Source organism: Heteronotia binoei, chromosome 2 (genome assembly GCF_032191835.1).
Source record: "Heteronotia binoei isolate CCM8104 ecotype False Entrance Well chromosome 2, APGP_CSIRO_Hbin_v1, whole genome shotgun sequence".
NCBI lineage: Eukaryota > Metazoa > Chordata > Lepidosauria > Squamata > Gekkonidae > Heteronotia > Heteronotia binoei.
In genome coordinates this window covers 178463872-178484278 of record NC_083224.1, presented here as the reverse complement: position 1 = coordinate 178484278, position 20407 = coordinate 178463872, and the positions used below count along the sequence as shown (strand labels likewise).

At 46.8% G+C, this 20407-nt stretch overlaps 1 protein-coding gene across 1 annotated transcript; it reads left to right on the top strand.

The window, feature by feature from the left end:
- Positions 1–963: 963 nt before the first annotated feature.
- On the top strand, positions 964–20087 carry UHMK1 (U2AF homology motif kinase 1). Its single transcript, XM_060232574.1, has 8 exons — positions 964–1322; positions 5259–5551; positions 9063–9254; positions 10934–11028; positions 13162–13238; positions 14611–14709; positions 16537–16625; positions 17551–20087. The coding sequence occupies exons 1-8, from the start codon at positions 1079–1081 to the stop codon at positions 17695–17697; spliced, it is 1236 nt and encodes a 411-aa protein (XP_060088557.1). The 5' UTR covers positions 964–1078; the 3' UTR covers positions 17698–20087.
- Positions 20088–20407: the final 320 nt, after the last annotated feature.

The following is a 20407-nucleotide window of genomic DNA, read 5'->3' as shown; positions in this document are numbered from 1 at the left end:
GGCATGGCCATTTAGTCTGTATAGCCATAAAAGGTAATAGTTCCCTCCCAATTGGTGTTTTTGCAAATCACAGAAGGACATGTATTTCCTAGTTGTAGGCTACTGGTCATTCTATGCAGAAATTGATGGCTTTAATTTTTTGTGTACTTCCCAGAATGTAGGGTTGCTAACTTCCAGATGGTGGCCAAAGATCTGGAATTTCTGATCTCCAGGCAACAGAAATCAGGTCAGCTGGAAAAAATGGCTGCTTTAGAACACGGACTCTAAGTGGCCACTGAAGTCTTTCCCCAAATCCTGTCCTCCTTAGTTTCCACCTCCCCAAACTCCAGGAATTTCCCAACCTAGAGCTGGCAACCCTCCAGTGGTCCACAACTGGTTATCAGTCCACCTGAAGTCAGCTAAAGTAAACAATCTACACAGGATGCAGGCAAAGTGGCCTTAACACCATGGCAGGAAGTGTGTGTGTTTTAAACATTCAGCCTTGTAAAAGGTTCTGGGGAACATGAAAACTTGCACAATGTGTTACTTTGATTGCTCTTTAAAAAATAAAAGATATTGCACTGCTTTTAGTTTAAGATTCTGCATAGGATTACCCTGTAACACACTTGCATCGGCGCTGCCGCCAGGGACACGGGGATAGATTGATGGGTGCGCGTGAAAAAAAACACTACTGTCGACCCGCCCGGAGCCAGCCGGCGCCACCCACCCTCCAACATGCAAGGTCGGCCGTTTCCACCCTCATTTAACAGTCGGCGACGGAAAGCTAGCCAGGGCAGCAGCCGGACGGCGCCTAACAAGGGAGCAATCCTATACGCAGTTCCTCTACTCTAAGCCCGTTGAAATCGACGGTTTCAGAGCAGAGTTAACTCCGCGCAGGCCTCCGCTCCGAAGCTGCGGCCCAGGCCCTGCTTTCCCCTCCCCGCGGTTGCCCAGCAACGCCAGCCGGGAGGAAGAGGAGGGCGAAGGCCGCGTCACGGCACCCGAGCGCCTGACGTGAGGGCGGCGGCAGACAGAGGCGCCTCCGGGCCCGGCCTGCGTGACGACGGCGATGTGACGGACTCCATTCCCCCGGCTGAGGATGGCAGCGGGGCCGCCGGTGGTGGCGGCGGCCGGGCGTCTGTGGCAAGTGGAGGCCCCGCTGGGCCGCGGCTCGTCGGCCGCCGTCTTCCGGGCGCGTTGCCTCGGCCATCCCCGCTCTCCCCCGGCAGCTGTCAAGGAGTTCCTGCCGCCGGGCTCCGGGTCGGCAGGAGGCGGCGGCGGCGACTACGGCTTCCGCAAGGAGCGGGCCGCGCTGGAGGAGCTGAGAGGTCACCGCAACATCGGTGAGAGGGCGGCCTACGTCGAGCATGTGCAGAGTGCCGCTGCAGGCCTCCGAGCCAGAGAGTGAGGCTGCGGGTCGGGCGGTGGGCGGGAGGCGGAGAGAGCCCGTTTTTGAATGGCAGACGCAGTGCAAAGAAAACTGCTGGGGAGGCAGGCGCGGAGAAGCGGGGCTGCCTCTTCAGACCTAAGGGGAGGGTTTGCACGCTTTCCTGTCTGCATGCCATTTTTTAACTTCTCGCATGTAGTAAGAAGGTTGCCCCCCCCCCCCGCCACTGTTGAGAGATGGGGAGGGGAAGGTTGCCAGCTCCAGGTTGGGAAATTACTAGAGATTTGGGGATGGAGCCTGGGGAAGACAGGGGCCTTAGTGCGATACAGTGCCATAGAGCAGAGGTACCGGTCTGTGGCCTGTTAGCAACCTGACCATGAGTTGTATAATTACAACTGGAACAACAGGAACTAATTTGCATGTTAGACCACATCCCCTTGACATCAGCATTGCTTCACACAGGGCTTTTTTTTTTCAGAAAAAAAATCTAGCAGAGACTCATTTGCATATTAGGCCACACACCCCGATGCCAAGCCAGCAGGAACTGCGTTCCTGCTCAAAAAAAGCCCTGATTATATATTACAATGTAGTAGTAATAAGAAGACGACGACATTGGATTTATATCTCACCCTCCACTCTGAATCTCAGGTCTCAGAGCGGTTCACAATCTCCTTTACCTTCTTCCCCCACAATAGGCACCCTGTGTGGTGGATGGGGCTGAGAGAGCTCTGACAGAAGCTTCCCTTTCTGTGAGAGAGATGGCTGACCCAAGGCCATTCCAGCAGCTGCAAGTGGAGGAGTGGGGAATCAAACCTGGTTCTCCCAGAGAAGAGTCTGCACACTTAACCACCACACCAAACTAATAGAAATAAAGTGCGCAATTATATCATCCCGAAACCATCCCCACCCCGATCTGTGGAAAAATCGTCTTCCACAAAACCGGTCCCTGGTGCCAAAAAGGTTGGGGACCGCTGTCATAGAGCCCTCCTTCCAAAGCATCCATTTTCTCTGGGGGAGCTGATCTGTGTCATCTCAGTTGAGCTGTAATTCCAGAGGGTCCCCAGGTCCCACCTGGAGGCTGGCATCCCTAATACTGAAATGGTCGGAAATGGCTCTCCTTGGCTTGCTGTATTTCTGTTATGAGGGATTATATGAGTGATGCATTTAGAGATCACCCACTTGATTTTCCTATAGGCCACAAAAACCCTTACCAAGTAAGGTGGGATTCGCATGCAGCCGCGCATGAAACTGCTTTGCAGAGTGAGACCATTGGTCTAGCAAGATTAGTCTTGTGCGCGCCCTGATTGGCAGCAGCTTTCAAGGGCCTCGGAGGAAGGTGTTGCTAGGGTTGCCAGGCTCCCCCTGGACACTGGCAGGGGATGGGAGGGATGTAAAGTTGCCAACTCCAGGCTCGGAAGCTCCAGGAAGTTTAGGGATGGAACCTGGGGAGAACAGGAACTTCAGTGGGGTACAATCCCATAGAGTCCGCCTTCCAAAGCATCTATTTTCTCCAGGGGATCCCCATGTCCACCTGGAGGCTGGCATCTCTAGGTCTTGCACACTCCCTGATCCTTTGACCTGGAGATACCAAGGATTGAACCTGGGACCTTCATAATGCAAAGCTGTTGCACTGAGCCATGGCGGGCCAGGCTTGATAGCTGAAACACGCAAATGGACCAGCTCATATAACAGAGCTTTGGGGTTTCTTTTAATATATCACAAGGGATTATGGTCCATTTATGAGAGCAGGTGCCTTAGCTATGGTTGCCATTGCAACTGTGTTGGCACTGTTTCTCCATCATTGACATAAAGTCAAGAAGGAAAAGTTAGTGCAGAACATTATTATCATTTACCCTAGGAGTGGGAGGCAGTCTTCTACCATATCTCCCAGAGTGCAGTCCAATCATTCCACTCGGCTATCATTGTGTCCCTTTTGCAGGGATTTGCAATACAATTAAGGACAAAAGTTCTTTTGATGTAGGATTCTTCCCCTTCCACCCTAACAACAAGAAATCAAGGAATCCTACATTCTCTTCTCAGCCCTAGTCTGAGCACACTTATTTATCTGATTCCGAGGGGGTCACCTCAGTCTTGCCAGATCATTGCAACTTTGTCCTTGATAGAGTCTGACTGAGACAGTCACCTTTCTCTGTCGCTTATGGCCAGGGCCTGCCCTAAACTGTGTGGCACCCTAGGCAAGACTAACCTCTGCCACCGCCCCCCCCCGCACTGATAACGTCACTAAGTAACATGGGAGTGCCCAGTTCAGCACCCCCAGAAGGCCAGCGCCCTAGGCAATTGCCTAGTGGCAGGTGGCAGTCACTGGCATATGCCAGGGAGGGTTGTGGGAGGCACTGCAGTATTTTCAAGCAGGGCCAGGATAGGATTGTGTAATAGTTAAAGGTGTTCTCCATTAGCTTGAATCTCATCTCTGTGCCTCACAACTATCAGGGACTAACTGGCATCTTCCTTGTGGTACGTACCTGCATTACTAAGAACAACAGTTATGAAGCGAAAGCAGCTTGTCATGTGTTGGAACCAGTCCCCAAACTGCTAGGAATCCACACTTGTGCCTTATATCCACATCACATGTGAGATTTTTACTTCATTTTTTTCCCATTTCAGTTCTCTTTTATGGAACTGGCGTTTGTTCCGTGAATGGTCAATAATGACTGCATCTCTGGAACCCTGTCCATGGTATAAGAAATGGCCAGGGTGCATCTGCGCAGGGGAGTTTGAAGTCCTGATACAGTGGATCTGATCTTCCCAAGCCACAGAGTACCCGTGTGCAGTCTGTGCATCCTCGATAGTCTCCTTAATAAATTAAGGAAACTTCTGACTGCTTCAGCCCTGTTTGTGCAGTCCTCAAGAGAAAGCTCCAAACAGCATGTAAAATGGCAGGGGCTTGAGTATAAAATATTCCCTGCTAATGTAGTAGCCATCTGCAGCAAGGAGAGAATCAAATACATTCTGGGGGAGAATAGCCACAGTACCAGGAGCATTTTGGAACTTGTTAATTACACAGCTGCAGTTTATGAAGTCTAGGAAAACAGTGACTTTTATCAGCAATTCCCAAACAATGGGGATGCCATGTTGCTGCAGGCATTCAGCTCGGGACGTGTTGGATCTATGCCATTGACTCTAGTATTTGAGTTCTCTAGCCACATTAATATTAGTCATAACCTTTCTCTGTAATGCAGGTGCACACTAATCAGAATATTCCAGGGAGATAAGAATAAGGCAGTTGGGTTCTTGAAATGCGTTGCCAGTTATATTTTGACAGGATCGAGGGAGTGAAGGGCGTGGAAACTTTCCCTAGAAAGAAGATCCATCTTGCAGATGCAGAGGGCGCTTAGTTGTCAGTGAGTAGGCGAGCACCCAAGGAAGATCCTAGGGAAAGTGCCTGAATAATCATGCAGGAATTGCTTCAATGCTTAACTGAGAGTTGCTTCCAGCTTATGAAGACGTGAGCTCTGACTCGATAATTCACACTGAAATAAATGTCTTCAACCCTTTGAGCCTGTCAGCACCTTTGCTGTTTGGACTCAGCGTGCTGCACTCAGCCACAAAGTCAGTGCCACAGAAGGTAGAGCCAAACATGAAATGGCAGCTGCAGCTTACCTTCAGTCACACAGCACTGTGGGGGCAGCTGCTGCCAAAGCAACATTGATAAAAATCTGCGCAGCCAATCAGAATTCTTGCTGGGCAAAAGCTCCACCTGTCCCTGACTGCTTTCTGAAAACGCTTGGACTCCAGGAAACGTGTCAGCATTCACAAGCACCATGGTGGGGACCCTGCTTTAAGGTGCCATTGGCCTTTTTGTTTTATTTTCCAAGTTCTGTAGGTGATGTGACAACTCTTGCTGATGTTTTTGACTGTTCTTGGTTTGCAGTTACCCTGTATGGCGTGTTTACAAGCTGCTCTTCTATCAAAGGCCCCTCACACTCACTTCTCCTGGAGCTGCTGGACATCAGCGTGTCGGAGCTCCTTGTGCATTCCAGTCAGCACGGCTGCTCCATGTGGATGACCCAGCACTGTGCCCGGGACGTCCTGGAAGCCCTGGCATTCCTCCACCACAAGGGCTACGTGCATGCTGACCTGAAGCCACGCAACATCCTCTGGAGCGCGGAACAGGAGTGCTTCAAGCTCATTGACTTTGGACTCAGCTTCAAAGAAGGGAATCAGGTTGGCCAAGCAACACTGTAATTGTTTAGGCCAGGGGTGTCAAACTCTTGTTACATGGGCCATATCTGACATAAATGAGACCTTGTTGGGCCAGGCCATGTGTGTCATAAAATGTAGTGCTATGTAGTAGAAATATAAATTAGCACTTGTTGGTCTTCAAGGTGCTTTCTTTGTAGCTCTCCTGCGTGATCTAGGGAATTGAGCAAAGGAAGCTCTGCCTCTTTCCTTCCTTCCCCAGGGAACCAGGAGGGGGAGGGACCTCAGCCAATAGAAAGGAAAGAGGATTGGCTCAATAGCTCTGCTGTGCAATTGAAAGGTCCTGTCCCTCCCTCCCTCCTCCCCAAGGGAGGAACCTCAGACTTTGCTCCTGTGCAATTGAGCAAGCCTTGCATAGCAAGCTGTTACGCAGAAGGAAGCAAGAGAGAGGGAGAAGGAAGTAGATGACAGCCAGTTGCTTGGGGGCCTGATAGGAGCCCTCTGGGAGGGCCTAATTTGGCCCCCTGACCGCATGTTTGACACCCCTGGTTTAGGCAGTCTTTTGAAAGGCATTGCTGACCTTTCTCTCTGAAGGCAAGGGGGCCACCTGGCAGTCAGGATTGCAGCAGAAAGTCTAGTTGCTGAATATTTTTAGACAATCCTAGTCAACTGTAGCCCAACATCCTGCATTTGCCAGCTCCTTCTCCCTCAAAAAAGTTTGGTTAGTTATTTTGTTCAATTTTTTATCTCACCCTCCCCACAAGTAGGCTCTTTTGAAAGATGGATTGCTGCTTGTGGTATATATACTACTCCCTCTTACAGCTGGTAAACTGGTTATGCCAGCTTTTTAATTTTGTTTCAAAAACCTGCAAACCCCTTTTTGTCCAAAGAGAGCATCTGAACAAAAGAAGTGTGTGTACCATGGGAAGCGATACGTCTTTCAGAACACTTTAGGCCCTGTTTGAAACTAATGTCTGTCTCCAGTTATGAAACTGTTTACACATCTCCATGAGCTAAAAGCAGGAAGCCTTCATTATGTTTTGTGTATATCTGTTATTTTAAAACATCTGAATCCTTCATGCAAAAAATAAGTAATTGTAATGCTCTTTTCTGTCACTGTGGAGTGTAACATTGCTAGCAGACCTGGAGAAAAAAACATTGTATTCCTTTAGAATCCAGCAGGTGAAGCTTTCCATGGCATGGTTTTAAGTTAACATCACTTAATAAATATCACCCCATTAAAGGGACAGAACACTTCCCCTCCATGCTTTTGGCACCTCTAATGGGTCTTAGTGATCGCTAAGATATATGGTGTTTTTTAATGTATGAAATCATTCTAGGCCATTATACACGCACTTGGTAATTACTAGCAGTAGGGTTAAGGAGAGGGTGGTAATTAATTCACATGAGCACTAGATGTGTTCTGTTGGGGTGTTGAAGCCAAGGAAGTTTAGCTGGTAGGTCTTGTAGGAATCTTCTCCACTAGCCAAGTGACAGAAAATCCAGAATAGTAATAGATATTGTATCAGTGAGGTGAGATGAAGGAAGTTGTGTCCTGTTAGACTAAATGAAACTAATTTGTTAAGGTAGTTGTGGAAGGCAACGGCAAACCACCCCGTAAAAAAGTCTGCCGTGAAAACGTCATGATTCGACGTCACACCAGGGTTGGAAACATCTGGTGCTGCTGTACAGGGGACTAGTTTGAAGGTAGTTTGAGGTGAGGTGAAGGGGGCTGTGTGCTGTTAGACTAATGAAAATTATTTGTTAAGGTAGTTTGAAGTTATGTAAACCAATGGAGCTGTTCCTGTGACTTAATTATCACCGTTCTTCAGTCCGCATCATTAATACCATAACCATTAATGTTCTGGGTTTTCTTTTACATAGTTATACCATTGAGAGCCTCTTTTTATAGATGGGAAGCTGACATGCGGCAGCTGTGACACACAGCAACTTTATGCCCTGCTAGTTGGCCCAAGTACTCTTGTTGTAGGCCAGACTTCAGTGATGGTCAGAACTGGAGATCTGGGTATTAATGTTGGACTTTGTCTTTGGATAGAAGTCAGAATCTACAGCAGGGGTGGCCAAACTTGCTTAACTTAAGAGCCATACGGAATAAATGTCAGATGTTTGAGAGCCACGAGACAGGAGGCAAGCAAGCTGGTGGGATGGGGCGGGGCTTTGAGAGCCACACAATATGTGTGAAAGAGCCCTGATCTAGAGTGTAATGACTTAGGTCCAGCAGTAGCTGTTAAAGTATCCAACTTCTCAGAAAGTTCCATTTGAAGCGTCCTCCTGCTCCCTTGTTTTCTCATGCCTGGTTGCTGATTGTAAGTTATTGATTATGCATAAGTTCATTAAGAGGACTTCTTCTACTTAGCTGTAAACTTTGGAGCTGAAAATACAGATATCCCCTTTTCTGATTTCCAGCCTCATCGCTTTCAGTCAGCCTACTTCAATGGAAAGTTCATCTGATTCTCCTTTAGTTTGTCACTGGAGTACATCTGGAACAAGCAAAGGTTTCTCCTTTCAGACTCTCTTGGAAAGGGTAACCCCACAGCACAGAACCTTTGTGCAGCTCTGCAGTTTTGGAAAGGAAGCTTTTAAACTAGTTCCTTGACAGATCATCTAATTCAGAGAGTCCCCGACGTTTTTTTAAGGCTGAGGGCACCTTTGGGATTTTGATAGGGGATGGTGAGCACTACCCAGGAATGGCAGTCACAGAAAGTGGAGCTAAACCCAAAACGGGTGCCTCCAGATGCATAGCCAAATGCAATGCCTCCCTTCTGATACCTCCTGGGAACAAAGAAATCCTAAAAGGGGGATTGGAGCCACACAGTGACTATGGAAAGCCCATTGCTTACCAGTCCTCCTGACCCTCCAGTGGAAAACCCTTTTGATTGAGGGAGGGAAGTCAACAACAACTCCTGCCTTAAGCGGTTCTACTCACTTTCTGAAAAGCTTACCAGGTACCAAGGGAAGTGCAGGTGGGCACCATGTCGAGGAACCCTGGTCTAATTAATTGAAAAAAGAAGCAGGGTGATGATGGCAGTCTGGTTATTATTATTTTTTTTTGCACGTTTTATTATGTGAAGCAACCCTAAGCTAGCAATTTGCCTATGGATGCTTATTAAAGAGAAGCTAAGGTATCCTTGCAGCCCCATGGCGCAGAGTGGTAAAGCTGCAGTACTGCAGTCCAAACTCTCTGCTCACAACCTGAGTTTGATTGGCGGAAACTGAGTTCAGGTAGCCGGCTCAAGGTTGACTCGGCCTTCCATCTTTCCAAGGTCGGTAAAATGAGTACCCAGCTTCCTGGGGGGGAAAGTGTAGATGACTGGGGAAGGCAATGGCAAACCATCCTGTTAAAAAGTCTGCCGTGAAAACGTCATGATGCGACGTCACCCCAGAGTCGAAAATGACTAGTGCTTGCACAGGGGGCTACCTTTACTTTTTAATTTTTTTAAGGTATCTATGCAAAATGTACAGTTGATGTGCAGTTACAAGTTAACATTCTAAAGCAGTTTTTGATTTTCTGTAGGATGTGAAATATATTCAGACGGACGGGTACCGGGCTCCTGAGGCTGAGCTGCAGAACTATCTGTCTCAGGCTGGATTACAAAGTGGAACCCAATGTACATCTGCTGTAGACCTCTGGAGTCTAGGAATCGTGTTGGTAGAGATGTTCTCAGGAATGAAACTGAAACACATTGTCCAGTCTTGGGAATGGAAGGTGAGTTAGCACCCTTTGGAGAGAAATCAATGTGCTTTTGAAGTTTTAATCCCCCAAGACGACTTCTTATGGTTTTTGTGGGAGTTGCTCCTCAGCAGCTGTAAGAACTCCATTTCTCTTGAAGGCAAACAGCATCCTATGCCGCGTGGATATGCATTACTGGAGAGATGGAATAGTAAAATTTCTAGCATGACCAGTGGGAACCCAGTTCTGGGTTTCTTCAGGGAAAGGGAAGTTCTGCAGGGCCTGTAAGACAGAGCTCTTCCACCTGGCTTTTAGTTGATCCAGCAGGCGTCCAATGAAGCCGTCGCTTCCCCAGCATCCAGCACCCTACCATCAAGGTGTGTAAACTGTGTTGTAAGCTTCCAGCCTACACAAGGTTGTACTGACTACTGCTCTCAAATCTGATCGATATTTTTGTGATGATGATAGTTTGAAGTGATTCATTTTAATGGGGGTTTTTTTTAATGTTGTAAGTCACCCTGAGATCTGGATGCCCGCAGACCATATTATGTGGGGTAGATTCAACCATGCAGTTAGGGAAATTTAAGTTGTCCTCAAGTTTTCTTAAGTGAGGATGGCAAATTTCATTGCTTCTTCCCCCGTCCCCCCTGAAATTTCGTTCCATGGGGTTAGCAGACCATCAGGAACAGCACCGTGGTGGTCTGCAGTGGGTGGAGGGAGTTAGCAGAAATTGCCACCCTTTGCTTAAGAAAATTTAAGAACACTTAAGTTTCCTTAACGTGGTTGGATTCCTTCCCCCTCCCGTGCCACATATTTTAAGCAAGTGAATTAACTACATTTTCTAATACAGAGAGGAAAATTTATATCCAAGAGGGAGAGATTTATGTACTGGATTGAGTACCGGATCCGCTTCAAGGTTTTAGTTTTCACGTTTAAAGCCTTATGTGGCCTGGGACCAACATACCTGCGGGACCGTCTCCTTCCATCTATGTCCAGGAGGTCATTACATTTGGCCTCCCAACATCTGTTGGCTGTCCCCAAGAGACGCCCACCTCGCCTCAACTAGGGCCAGGGCTTTTTTAGTCCTGGCCCCAACCCGGTGGAATCAGCTCCCTACAGAGATCCGGGCCCTGCCTGGCTTATTAGCCTTCTGTAGGGCCTGTAAAACGGAGCTGTTCCGCCAGGCTTTTAGTTGAGGCTGCGGGCATCTATTCTTGATCTGGTTGGCCTACCCTATTGGCACTTTCACCTGTGCTATAAAATGGGTATCTGCCATCTCTATGAGATATCATGATATGAGATGGCCAGGCTGGGTAATATGTGATGATGGTAAAGTTTTCTGAGTGCTGTTGAGTTGTCTGTTTATAAAATGTTTTTATTGTATTTTATTGTTTTATCATATGTTGTACTCCACCATGAGCCCTATGGGGAATCAGCGGAATAGAAGTATACTAAAATAAATAAAATGTTTCTTGCTAACCTTACGGGGGTAGTTTGCACAGGCTGGGATCGTATGCAAGGGTTAATTAGGGTGGAAACGCCTTTAGTCTGTTGCCTTTTTACTATTGTATAAAAAAAATACTAGTAAACCATTTTTGATACTATTCTGAGATTCTGAGTGGTATCTTGGTTCTAGTTCAGTCTTTCTGTACAGACCAATCATTAGGAGTGAATATTTTCCTCTGAGAGATTTCACCTCTCCCTTTCCTTTCTAGGCGAATAATGCTGCTGTTATCGATCACATTTTTGTCAGCAAAAGCGTGGAAAATTCTGCCATCCCAGCCTATCATCTCCGAGACCTCCTCAAAAGGTATGCTGACCCAAGGGTTAAGGAGAAGGGCGGCAGTAGGGATGGGGCAGAGTGATGTCATGCTGTTGGAACGAAATCACATCCGCGTTTGTGCTGGAAGTAACATGATGACTCTTCCTAACCCCGTATTTCCCCTGCCCACCCTGTGGGAACAACAGGCAGGTGCATAGCAAGCAACCTGGGAAGCCTAGCTGACCCTGTTACTTTAAAAAGAAGAAGAAGATGATATTGGATTTATATCCCGCCCTCCACTCCGAAGAGCGGCTCACAATCTCCTTTACCTTCCTCCCCCACAACAGACACCCTGTGAGGTGGGTGAGGCTGGAGAGGGGTCTCACAGCAGCTGCCCTTTCAAGGACAACCTCTGCCAGAGCTATGGCTGACCCAAGGCCATTCCAGCAGGTGCAAGTGGAGGAGTGGGGAATCAAACCCGGTTCTCCCAGATAAGAGTCCGCACACTTAACCATACACCAGACTGACTCTTAAAGGAATCAGTTTTCTCCTTGTTGGGGAATTATGCCTTACCGTTCTAGACTACCCTTACTATCAGTGCAGTGCTGCAGCAGATTCTGCGTCCTGTGAAAGATGTGGACGTGCCCTTCCTTGGAGTTTTTCAAGACCCCATCTGATGCAAGCCATCTGACAAAGGTGGTTTAGCTACAGGATAGCTTGTAAATTGGTTGGTCAATGAACCACTGTGTCACCTCCCATTCCTGTGCTATAATTTTAAAGATGGCTGGGGCAAATCAGTTGGGTTATTTTTTTTCTGGCTGCTTTCTAAAGCCTGAACTATGCAAGATGTCTTTGCAAGTCAGGTCATGGTTTTCCTGAGCTGTCTTGCTTTCTCTGCAGCCAGAAGACAGTTTCAGGGAACTTAGTTCCCCAAGCACTTCAGGGCCTAATTCAGACCAGGGCACTGTGGGGAGAAGGGGATCCGTCTCCCCACTCCTATGGTTTTCCGGAGCTGAAGGAGGGGTATTTCACCTGTTTGGGACCATGTAAATTGAGCTGGGAGCAATGTTCCCTCTAAACTAAGTTAGTGTGAGCTAGCTCGCAGTTTTTTAGCCTCTGGTTTGCACATTTTTGTCTTAGCTCAGGAAGGGTGGCTCCAGAGCAAACTGATTTATGTGGCAGCCAAATCATTTGCTCACAACTTTAAAGCCAGTAGCTCACAAAGTAGAATTTTTGCTCACAAGACTCCACAGCATAAACGGAACATGGAAGAACTGTGACTCAGCTTGTGGTCCAGTCTCTGCTGTAGTTTGGGCCTGATTCTCTCTGGTATAAAGCCCATTTAAGGCAACAGAATTTAAATCTGAAAGCAGTGAATTTTAAATCTATCATCCTCCCACATCAAGCATGCAACACTATGACTGAATATGCTCTCCATTTATTTGTCTAATGAAATATTTATATACTACATTCCAACTACGGTGGCTCCAGACAGCTTGCCAAAAACAAATTGTCCACAGGTAATAGCTTCCTTATGAAATTAGTTGGGGAAAGCCTACTTTAAAAGAACAGTCTTAGCTTTATAATGGAAGGCAGACAGCATAGGAGCGCTACACCTCTCTGGGCAGAACGTCCCATTATGTTGGAGCCACCACTGGAAAAGAGCAGGCCCAGGTTGTCTCTGAGGGACTAATTACAAGTAAAGGCGGCCACAGGTCCATCCAATGGCTGCCGACGCCATGTTAGGAGAATTTGCAGTTTTAAAAAAATTGCTGGGAGCCCTCGATCAGGCACATGGTGCCATGGCCCCAGGTATTCTAGTTTCCCCCCCAATATGTGCCTTTTGTTTTTGCAACTGAAAAGACGCAGTAGTGGGGAGATGAGCTCCTGGAGCCACCACACTACAACCGTTTCTAAAAATGGTGTCAGCAGCCTCAGAATGGACCCATGACCACCATCACCTTTAGTATGGCTCTGAGTGGGCTGATCCAAGGAAGGAAGCTCAGGATTGGTCAGTGAGGTGTCTGCTGTTGCCAGGGTGACTGATTCTGTCAGTTTGTGACTGAACTCCTGAACAAAACCTTCTGGGAATTTGTTTCTTTCTAGCACATTTTTTTTCCCACGTTCTGAGGATTTGCTGTTAGGTTGCCATGTAAAAGAAAGAATGCCTTTATTTTCTAGCATGCTTCACGAGGAGCAAGAGAAAAGAGCTACTGCTGGGGAGTCCTTGTGCAGTCCTTTCTTCAGCATTCCTTTTGGTAGGTTGTATAAAACCTTATGAGTTTTTTTGTAATGGTCTGTGTTTTTTAAAAATGCATGTTATCTCTTCTCAGGGCGGCTGACAATCTTCAGTTTTAAAAGAACCGTTTTTCCCATAAGGATTAGTTTCTGGACTTTTTGTGGTCTCTTTGGGGCACACTGTGAGTCCATGGTGTTTCTTATGCATGCGTGCACACTCCTCCCTCCCCTTCCTGTTTCATTGAGGTCCCAAAATCATGATTTAGTGGTCTCTCCAAATGCACTGGAATCCTGGGAGCACCTTAAAAAAAGTTTTAAAAGAAGAAATAGTGGCTTGAGCTTTTGTGGCAATAACCACACTGTCTTAAGAGGCAAGCTCCTAAAATTATGTGCCGCACAGCAGTTGAACATGGCTGCCCTTCTGGCATTGGATAACTCCTCCAAAACATCTGCACAATTTGTCCTAACATAATTATAGAGGGCAGTAGTAATGAGCTGAACATAATGGAAAAGCATGTTAGAAAAAAGAAGACGGTTGTAGTATGCGCAGTTGTGGAAGCAAGAAAAAATACCAGAGAAAATTGGATTGGATTGTGAAAGTTTTATCATTGAGCGAGATGGATAAACAAACAAGAATCCTAAGAGATTATGATTTGGAAGTGTTTAAAAGGGAATGGAAGTAATTTAGATGTTATGTAGAGAAAGAATGGAATGTAAAAAGACATTGGACCATTTTTTAATACTGATTAAGTATTAGAAAAAGATAGAATTTAGATTTTTATAGTTAAAGGTACCTTTATAAGTTAACTTTAAGTATATAACTTTGGTGGGAGTCTAGTAATGGAGGGAGGGGGAATTAGAAAATATCATATGGGTTAGAGATGGAGACGACATAAATGGATATTGTTACCATATGTTATCAATAAAATTCTTTAAAACAAAACCGATGACAACAGGAAAGCAGAAATTAATCCACTTGGCCCACCTCAAACATCATATTGTGACTGGGGATCTTTTTGTAATAGGACATCCAGCAGAAGTACTTGAATAATAAAATTTTAACACCAATGTAGTTGGTAGTATCCGCCATCATCAGTACATCAATATATTTCAGTGCAAGATCAAATAGCACCTACCATTGTTTTATGTAATTGTTTTATATGTTTTTATTTATGATGTACTTGTATTTTTATCTTTTGTCTGTTCATATTGGTCTTAGGACCTCCCAATGCGAGCCGCCCTGAGCCTGCTTCGGCAGGGAGGGCGAGATACAAGCCGATTAAATAAATAAATAATAAATATTACTGAGGATAGAGTTGACACGTTCTAGCCCCTCTGTCTTCCTTTTGGTGAAATAACTTGTTGCTCTTTGAAATTGTACTCTCTTTACAGCTCCCCACATTGAAGATCTGGTGATGCTTCCGACTCCTGTGTTAAGGCTGCTGAATATTTTGGATGATGCTGCTCTTCAAAACGACAAAGAATTCGAAGGTTTGTATTCTGTCCTTTTTCACTTGGCTCCTGACCATGAAGTATGCCTCAGAATAGACAAGCAAGGGAAACTGGCTGAGGATGGGCCGGAGAATGCTTCCAGCACCGTGTGTCCCATCGGGCAGCTTTCCAGAAGAGAACGGTCCCACTTTAAACTCAGGGTGATGTCTGTTGGAGTGGGATAAACAGAGCAGATAATTTCTGTTCAAGAATGTTCCAAGGCATGGCCGTATGACAAAGTGGGCACGTTTGCAACCTTTTGAATAAATCTGGTTTCGGGAAAAATAGCTTAGTAGTGGACCATTAGTCAGCACCTGATCCAAACTCTGTCTTCCAAAGTCTGCTGTCCCACACTTGCCCTGATTCCTCTCCCCATCTGCAGGGATCCCAGAGTGGGCTAGTTCTAAGCGCGTGTTGTCCATACCAGAGGGATTCATACTGTGCTTTGCAGTGTTCATGGCTTTTAGATGATGCATAGCTAATATGGGAGGCTCGATAGTGTACTGCAATGTATGCGGTGTGGTTGAGTGCTATTGTGTTTTCCATTGCTTAAAGCGATATTGTTTTTTTCTGTCAATATCGCTGCTGGAAGCACAGAGGAGACCGACTTCTCGACTCTTCCCTTGCGCCTGTGCAAGCAGCTGTGGGTGCAGCCAGCATAACTGCACCGTTATTCCCTTCCAGGATTTTTGAGCGTTTGTGCACATACATAATTATTTTGAGTGTGTGGTTTCCATAATCAGTTTTATGTATTTGTTAGTTTACTGTTGCATCATGCTTGTTCTCCAAGGATCTTCGTCTGGCCAGTGGTCTAATGCGGGGGTCCCCAGTCTTTTTTATGCCTAGAGGCACCTTTGGAATTCTGACACAGGGTGGTCGGTGCAGCCTCAGCAGAAGGCGGGAGGTACGGCCAACCTCAAAATGGCAGGGAGTGAGCTTACACAAGAATGCAATACAGCTCTTAAACGTTTTAGAAAGGAGCTGGAGTGACAGGATGCCTTTTTAAATGAGCGTATGGTTTAAATAGAATTTCTTCCATACGCAAAACTTATTTTCAGTCCCACAGAGAAAATACTTACGCTGTGGTGGCACCTGCTGGCAGTGCAAATTTAAAAAAAAAATCTGCCCAGCCAATCAGTTCTCCAGTGGCCAGCCAGTTGCCCCACTGCCATACCCACTTTCTAAAAATGATGATGATATTGGATTTATATCCCACCCTACACTCTAAATCTCAGAGCAGCTCACAATCTCTTTTACTTTCCCCCCCCCACAACAGACACCCGGTGAGGTAGGTGGGGCTGAGAGAGCTCTGACAGCAGATGCTCTTCCAAGGACAACTCCTACAAGAGCTATGGCTGACCCAAGGCCATTCCAGCAGCTGCAAGTGGTGGAGAAGTGGAGAATCAAACCAAGTTCTCCCAGATAAGAGTCCACGCACATTACCACTACACCAAATTGGGTACCACCATGACCTCAGGCACCAGGTTGGGGCCCCCCGCCATGCTAGTCTCTTAACTACTGAGCTATTTTACACAGAGAAATAATGATTTTGCCTGAAGTCAGGAAATGAGTTTCATTCCTGAATGGGCATCTGGATTTGGGATTCCTGCATCCAAAGAGAGTGCTTTCTCTACTATACACAGCGGGTTGGATCCAGCTGTTCTGCTCTGCTAATTGTGGAGCCTCTCTAGGGCACAAGGAACCTCCCTCTGATGGAAAGAGGATTCCTTGCAGCAGAGAAAGGCTCTTGCTTTGCTGCATGGCATCATGGGAGCCAACCAATCAGTTCTTGAATTAGCCTCTTACGCTGTCTTTCTGATTTCACAGATATAGTTGATGATATCAGAGAAGAATGTAGTAAATACGGGCAGATCGTTTCTTTGTTTGCTCCAAAGGAAAATCCAGGCAAAGGCCAAGTAAGTACATGGAAAGGAGGAACACGAGCTTTCATCTGTTCTAATATTGTAACGACTTGTGATTTTATGTTGACCGTCAGATGATGTATGCACACGCTGAACCTGCAAAGCAGCATTTTGGTCTTTCAGGAAAGGTCATACTAAAGCAGATTTGGGGACAGCTGCAGTGAGTTGCCTGGAAGCCCCCCCCCCCCCCCCCCAAAAAAAAAATCCCACTGCAGTTCAGGTGGGGAGAACTGCATGGAAACAATCCCGGTTGTTGTTGTTGTTTATTAAATTTGTGCGTTGCCTCATCCCAGCCAATGCCAGGCTCTAGGCGATATACAACAAGAAATACACATAAAGTCAATAAAACCAGTGAATTTTAAAAACAGTCGCAAGCAACCTAATGGACATTATTTATAATCAAGGGCCAGCCTTGCCACTAGTCAATTTCCTAGGGCGCTGGCCTTCTGGGGTCGCCAAATTGGGCACTGCCATGTGACCCAGTGAAGTTATTAGTGCAGAGGAGGGTGCCAGAAGTTAACCTTGCCTAGGGTGCCAGACAGTCTAGGGCTGGCCCTGTTTATAATGTGCTGTAGTTTTGCTTTCTAGGCATTGGGAGCAGTCCTCCCCCTTAAGTAGAGGGGAGGCGCGATGCCAGCCTGGCAACTGTCACTGTCCTAAAGCAAAAGCCTGGTGGAACATCTCTGCTTTACAGGCCCTGCAGAATTGTAAAAGATCCTGCAGGGCCCTGGTGTCTTCTCGCAGAGAGTTCCACCAGGTCGGGGCCAGGACTGAGAAATCTTAATGCCGTGCTTCTTATTTTGAAGTTACCCCAATCTCTTGCCTGTACCAGAATAAGCGGACAGATGTGTCGGGTGGCTCATGATGCAAAACACCGAGGAGATTAAATCTCTCCCCTCCCTCTCCAATTTCATTTCAGGTCTTCGTTGAGTATGCAAATGCCGGCGATTCCAAAGCAGCCCAACGAGCCCTGACTGGGAAGAGGTTTGACGGCAAGTTTGTTGTGGCTACCTTCTACCCACTGAGTGCCTATAAGAGGGGATACGTTTACCAAACGGTGCTTTAGTCTGCAGCAGCAGTCAGGAGAGAGGAGCACCCCCCCTCCCCAACCTGCCTGGCTTTGCCTGAGTGGTCGTCTCTCCCCACCCACCCACTCCCCCCAAGAGGTGGAGCCTGCGTGTCCGCTCTTCCGTCTTGTGATTTGCGAGAGCTACCCAGATACGTTTTGTCTTTGTTTCGAGGAATGCCAAATTCGCCTGCCGCCTTTTCCTCAGCTAACTCTGCGGTAACTGGAATACTAAACTGTGAAATGGAAGCACGCGTTTTAAAACAGCCAGACATTTAGCCCTCCCCATTGTGGTGATGGTTAAGACACCTCAGACGCAAGAAGCACTGAAAAGCAACATAGAGGGTTGCTGTTGTGTTAAAGATGCAGTGAAGCCTCATTGGAGCTCCTTGAGTTTCCAGCCCCTGGCAAATAAATTTGTTTCTCTGGGTATTGAGGAACATGACTAGAAACCCAGGCCAAGCCTTTGGTGCTTGCCTTGAGCCTGCAGAAAGCCCCTACTGAGCTTCGTCATGACAGCAGGGACACTCGCCATAGAAAAGTGTCTTATTCCAAGTGCAGAACTTTGGTCTGAAAAGCAGATATAGACATAGGTGCGCTTTGCTAGGCAAAGGCTAAGGCTGAATAGTAGCCAGTATAGTATAGCAGCTTGCCACATATAGGGTTGGATCAAGGTTGTGGATTTCCACAGATAGAAAAGAGGCTGGTTTTTATGGTCCCCCTCCCCTTGCTGCAGTAAGTTTCCAGCTCTCGCCTCATAGTGTTCCTGAGGGTCCTCAGGGAGTAGCATTTTGAGAGGCATTTGGGGTCTGCAGCCAGAAGAGAAATTCACGCTCTGCTGATGGAAAATCCCTTCTGCCCGTGGCCATTTCTAGAGGATTCCAAATGTAACTTCTAGCCATTTCTCGAAATACGCAGAGCTCTTTCTCCTGGGAGCCAGTGCTTTTTTAAAGTCACGTTTGGGCTTGCGGTAGAAAGCTGAGGCATCTCTCAAACACTTCTTTAGATGGAGAGCTTTTTGTAAAGATGATCCTGGTTTGTATGGGATCTTCCCAGTGTTATTTCCGTTAGCTAGGCAGACACTTGCTCCGAGGATTTTGTTCTGCTGTAGTCTGGGTCTGCACAGATTGTCTGCATTGTAGATACTTCCCAGACTGCAGAGGCGTTCTTGCCATCCAGCCAATGGAAACACCGCTAATCGCCTTCGTTGCTCTAGGAGGTATTAATACTCTTGAGGTGACTGGACGTGGACGCAGGTGGAGCAATCTATGTACAATGCACACAAACAGATGCTGTGGGGCGAACATGACTTGTCTTGTGCCAGTAACAAAACATAGAGGAGCAAAGACGAGTAGCTTTGAAGTCATACTGCAAAAGTATATTGGCTTGACAAAGAGGTTGGGCAGTGCTGGGGACAGGCCCTGGCCTTGTGGGCAGCTGCTAAGGAGCAAGGGCGCCAGCAGGCCTTCTTGGGAGCAGAATACTACTATGAAACAGCCTTTTCAACAAAAAGGGCCATCGGCCAATACGTTTCGCCCTGATCTGGTATTGGCTTAAGCTTCGTTAGTATAATCTTTAGGGGAAACGCTGGCAAACAGAGGATGGGATCTTTTATTTTGAAGTCCCAGTCAGTCACTTCTTTCACATATAATTTCAAAAATCGCACGTTTTAGAGCTTATCCTTCCCGCCCCCCTTGAAAGCCGTAAAATCTTTTGAAATTAAGTTCAAGATTCAGATAGGCTGTTGAACTGCACAATTAGCTCCCGAGCAACGCATTTGCTCTGCAAAGTTGTGCGTATCCACAGCACACGCAAGTCCCACTTTGTTAGGCTCCCAGAGCAAGAGATGACAACCCTCTTGCAAAAGCCAGTGGCTGCTAACCATCCCTTTTGAAACTTCCCCGCATCATACTCTACAACGCACTCCTGACGTGTTAGTTTGGCTCTTCCCTGTACCTTCGGCTGACTCCCGACGGTTCTCCAACCAAAGTCTTCTGCTGCTGACTCGTCTGACCTTGCTCTCTTGCTTGTTGCGATATAACACACTGTAGAGCAGATCCTTATCTAGCTGGGGCGGGGTAGGGGCGGGGGAAACCAGATTTTTTGAGCACATTTTAAGGCAGGTTTAAAGGAAAAAACCTATCAAAACTTGAAGCTTTTCATAGTGTATGCAAAGACAGAGGTTCTGTCTGAAGACCAAGCGAATAGCTTTGCACTTTTCAACTTGTTGAGCCATGAATCCGATCGAGAGCCTCAGCCAATTGAGAGCCGGCGGCGAGTCTCCATCTGTCTGCCCCGATAGCGTGATCTTAGCACTGCCCATCTTTACTGTATTTTGAGTGTTTACATGTTTTCTTTGAAATGTAATTAAATGTCTTCTGTTCAGATTATTTAAGGGGACCTGCGCTCTGTGCACTGCTGCTGAGCAGCTCCACTTGAGAAAGGTGACCGATAAAGGAAAATTTGAAAAGAAAAATGCACATTAGTTCTGACCTCTGAAATATTTATCGCCTGTTTAATCACGTTCAAATGCCCACCGGTTCAGCTCGCATCAGATCCGCTGGTCACGAGCAGGGAATCTGGGAAGCTGTTTGAGCACATCTGAATTTGGTGTGGGCATTTGCAGCATTATATAGCTTTCTCTAACGGTTAGATCACATTCAGGTGCTGCGGATTTCCCCCACCCACCGGTAGCACTTGCCTACTGATG